The 3,560-nt window shown below is 52.6% G+C and overlaps 1 protein-coding gene across 1 annotated transcript; it reads right to left on the bottom strand.

Moving 5' to 3' along the window:
- Nucleotides 1-715: 715 nt before the first annotated feature.
- On the bottom strand, nt 716-2,885 carry GJD2 (gap junction protein delta 2). The gene is made up of 2 exons (XM_030949608.1): nt 2,545-2,885; nt 716-1,911 (listed from the first exon to the last, which is right to left on the bottom strand). The coding sequence occupies exons 1-2, from the start codon at nt 2,613-2,615 to the stop codon at nt 1,068-1,070; spliced, it is 915 nt and encodes a 304-aa protein (XP_030805468.1). The 5' UTR covers nt 2,616-2,885; the 3' UTR covers nt 716-1,067.
- Between the last annotated feature and the right edge of the window lie 675 nt (nt 2,886-3,560).

Below are 3,560 nucleotides of genomic sequence, written 5' to 3'. Positions count from 1 at the left end.
TATCAATAGATACTTTAGCTGCTTTTTACACCATTGCAATGACTGAACAAATAGCATAAAATAAACAAAAGAGAGTATAAAATCGATTCACTCCAGCTGGTATCCCAAGACAAGCTTTTGACTAAGAACAGAGTTAGATGTTTCAAGTATGGCACTTATATAAATAAGAGCAGAGAAAAGATGATATATTCACAGTTAAATGCAATGAACTCTCTTCCTTTGGTATGTGTGTCATCATAGGTGATTGTAGGTAAATGCATAATTCGGCTGGCATGAACCAACTCCATCTTATTCATGCACACGTTAGGGAATCAATCAAAATGTACTGATATATTCTGCAGGTCACAACTAATGCAAGATGTTTAAGGTCTCTGGTGTGTGTGTGTGTGTGTGTGTGCGCGCGTGTGTGTGTGTGTGTGTGTGTGCGGACAGGCAAAGAAAAAATGGCCAAATTATATTCAGCATTTATTTTTGGCATGACTAATTGATGCACAAACCATGATAGAAAATAGCTAGCAATACACACCAGGAATAAAGTCTGTGATTTAGACAAACAAAATAAGACATCTGTGAGATACGTGAATGCAGATATCCTGACTGAGCTGTGGTTAGGTTCCTTACAGTGTGCTTACCCTCTTTTTAAAACATGCTTATTCCTGCACATTGCAACAGTGTCCCCCACCCCACCCCACCCCATATAGAGTATCCTTGCAGAGTTTTTGATATGAACATTCTACACATTTACAACAATTAGTCAGACAGTTCGATCTGTAAACATCCTAATGACGACCAAAAAGCTGCTTCACTGACAGATAAAACCCAATCATTAGAAAGAAAAGTAGGAATTATAGTAGCTGTGCTGTAAGGCTAGGTCAAGCATGGTTTTATAGCTGTTTTTTCAGTCTTTTATATAGCGCTGCATTTCGCAGCTAGTTCAGTAAGTGGAGATCCAATACCTTAATGGCTTTCTTGGTGGTTTGATAAAATGCTTGCCTAAGCAATGTACCTTTCTCTAATGGTATCTGGGTCTGTTCCACCTGGCACAGTGTTTCAGTTCTGTCACAGCCTCACACATAAGCTGAGTCACTTGACTGAGTCCTGCCGAAGTTAGGCATGCTCATTCTTGGCAGGTCCTTATTTCTGATTTCATATATGGATTTCCTTTTTGCCTGTACTCCTCTCACTGCCATTTTGATCTTTCTCCAGCCCAAGTGGTTCAGTTCTGCCAAATTAAGCACCACACAAATCCCACTGACAGCAAACATGAATACCAAGAATACAGTCTTCTCAGTGGGTCTAGAAACATAGCACTCTACTTCTTTAATGCAAGGGTATCTGTCACATTCGTACATGGAAGGGACATTGAATCCGTACAGAAAATACTGTCCCACTAAGAATCCAATCTCTAGGGCATTTCGAAAGACCACTTGGATGATATAAAATCGGGAAATGCCTTCTTGCCTCCTCATCTTTGATTTTGTAGTTCTGATGGCAGGATTGGGGATTTCCTTCACTTCTAAGCAGTCTGGTTCTGCCTCTTTGGTGGAGTTCTCAGTGTTTTGCAGCACCCCATTGACAATCGTGTTCTTGATTTTCTTACTGTCCTCACGCTTCATTGAATCCTGGTCCCTTTCCAAGGTAAGGAAGACAGTGGAGTACCTCCGTTCCCTTTGTTTAGCAGACTGGTGAACGGAGTATGTTATGAAGCATAGGCTGGGAGTACACACCATGATGATCTGGAACACCCAGTACCTTATGTGAGAAATGGGGAAAGCCTGGTCATAACAAGCCTGGTTGCAGCCTGGCTGCAGCGTGTTACAGACAAACATCGTTTGCTCGTCATCGTACACCGTCTCCCCTACAATGGCCACAATGAGAATTCTGAAGATCACCACCACGGTCAGCAGGATCCTGCAACAGAGAAGCCCGTCAGTGCGCGCCGCCGCCGCGCGGCCGGGAGCTATCCAGTGCTGACCGGGCCCCAGCCCCGGCACGGGCACCCGCCCCGGCACGGGCACCGGCCCCGGCACCGGCACCGGCCTCGGCACCTCGAGCCGGCCCCGGTTCCGCGCGGGGGGCGCGCAGGCTGCGCGGCATCGCCTCGGCGCGGCCGTGTGCCACAGACCGCAGCCGGCGGTCAGCGCTGGCCCCCGCCCGGCCCCTCCGGCCGAAGGGCGGCCCCGCGGGGCCCCGAGAGCACGGCCAGGAAAGGAGCGGGACTGCGCCGGCAGCGGGACCCCGATGGCAGTGGGGTGTCCCCGACGACCGCCCGGTGCCCCGTGGCTCCTCGGGGACAAGGACGGCGGCGCTTGCGGTGTCCCCGCGCCTCCGCGCCCCGTGCCGCATACCAGCCTCCTCAACACACACACACACACACACACACACACACACGCACTCACACAGACACACTCACACAGAGCACAGGCGAGCTCCAGGCACATCCCGAAAGAGCCCGGCCGAAGGGCACCGCGCACCTCCCGGGCGGCGGGCTCGGACAGGAGGGGATCCCCCCCGTGCTCCCCGGAGCTCTCCCGCGACCCTTACCTCCCTATCATAGTAGAATGCTGCTGCACGGCAGCTTCCAGTAGCCTCTCTAGAATAGTCCATTCCCCCATCGCTGTTCATCCGGAGACAAAGACTTTGGCAAGCGTAGGGGATCTCTTCACTTCTGCCTTTTTTCACCCCTCCTATTTTTTTTTTTGGGGAGGGAAAACAAACCGAAGAGAGCAGCCCGTCTCTACTGCCCGCAGACCGGTGGCGGGAGGGCGGCTGGAGGCGGCAGCCCTGCCGAGGGTTCCCGGCTCGGCTCGGCTCGGCTCTGCGGGGCTCGGGGCCGCTCGGCAGCCGTCACCGGCCCGGCCCGCTCGGCTCGTGGCGCGGCGCGGCGGGCGGACCGGCGGCGTGGAGAGAGGAAGGTTGGCTTTAATGTCTTGCTGCCTCTAATCTGCCTTTAAGTAGTCTCCGCTTGCGTCACTGACAGGTTTGTGGAGAGCAGCCAAAAGCAGCGCTCGGATTTTCTCATTTTTGATTATTCCGGTGAATACAAACAAATAAATGCAATAAAAATAAATGAAATAAATAAACGGAGGAGGAGAAGGGAGGGCGGAGGAAGGGCTGTCCCGGCAGGCACGAGGCTCACTGTGCAGCCTCCTTGCCGGAGCGCCCCGGCCGGGCGCCCGCTGCCCCTCCGCCCCCGCCCGCCGGCACAGCCCGCTCCGCCCGGAGCGCAGCCCCGCCAGCACCGGGCCCCGCTGCCGTCCCAAACGCTGCTCTAGGGCGGGAGAGCGGCCCCTCCAGCCACGGGCCCCTGCCCGGGGGTCCCTGGGGTCGCTGGGCTTTGCCTCACTCCTAGAGATCAAAACAGCGGTGGAACACAGCAGTGACCTTACTTATTAGCACTGCTAAGCTCTGGAAGATATTTGACTTCAAACTGCATCTGTATTCTCCCCTGATTACAGTTATAAGAATCACTGCGGGGAAATGAAGCTCATTTATACCCATTTCAGAGAATTCTAAGATTGTATTTATGCTAGAAAAGACACCAAGTCTTCATACAAAGC

The sequence above is a fragment of the Camarhynchus parvulus genome, chromosome 5 (genome assembly GCF_901933205.1).
Source record: "Camarhynchus parvulus chromosome 5, STF_HiC, whole genome shotgun sequence".
NCBI lineage: Eukaryota > Metazoa > Chordata > Aves > Passeriformes > Thraupidae > Camarhynchus > Camarhynchus parvulus.
Note: the sequence above shows the minus strand (reverse complement) of the source record. Positions and strands in the feature narration are given on the sequence as shown.

Excerpts from the sequence above, each read along its gene's own strand:
- GJD2 (XM_030949608.1), bottom strand. The coding sequence starts at position 2,615 with ATGGGGGAATGGACTATTCTAGAGAGGCTACTGGAAGCTGCCGTGCAG. Across the intron at positions 1,912-2,544 it reads CATTCTACTATGATAGGGAG|GATCCTGCTGACCGTGGTGG; the intron begins GTAAGGGTCGCG and ends TCTCTGTTGCAG.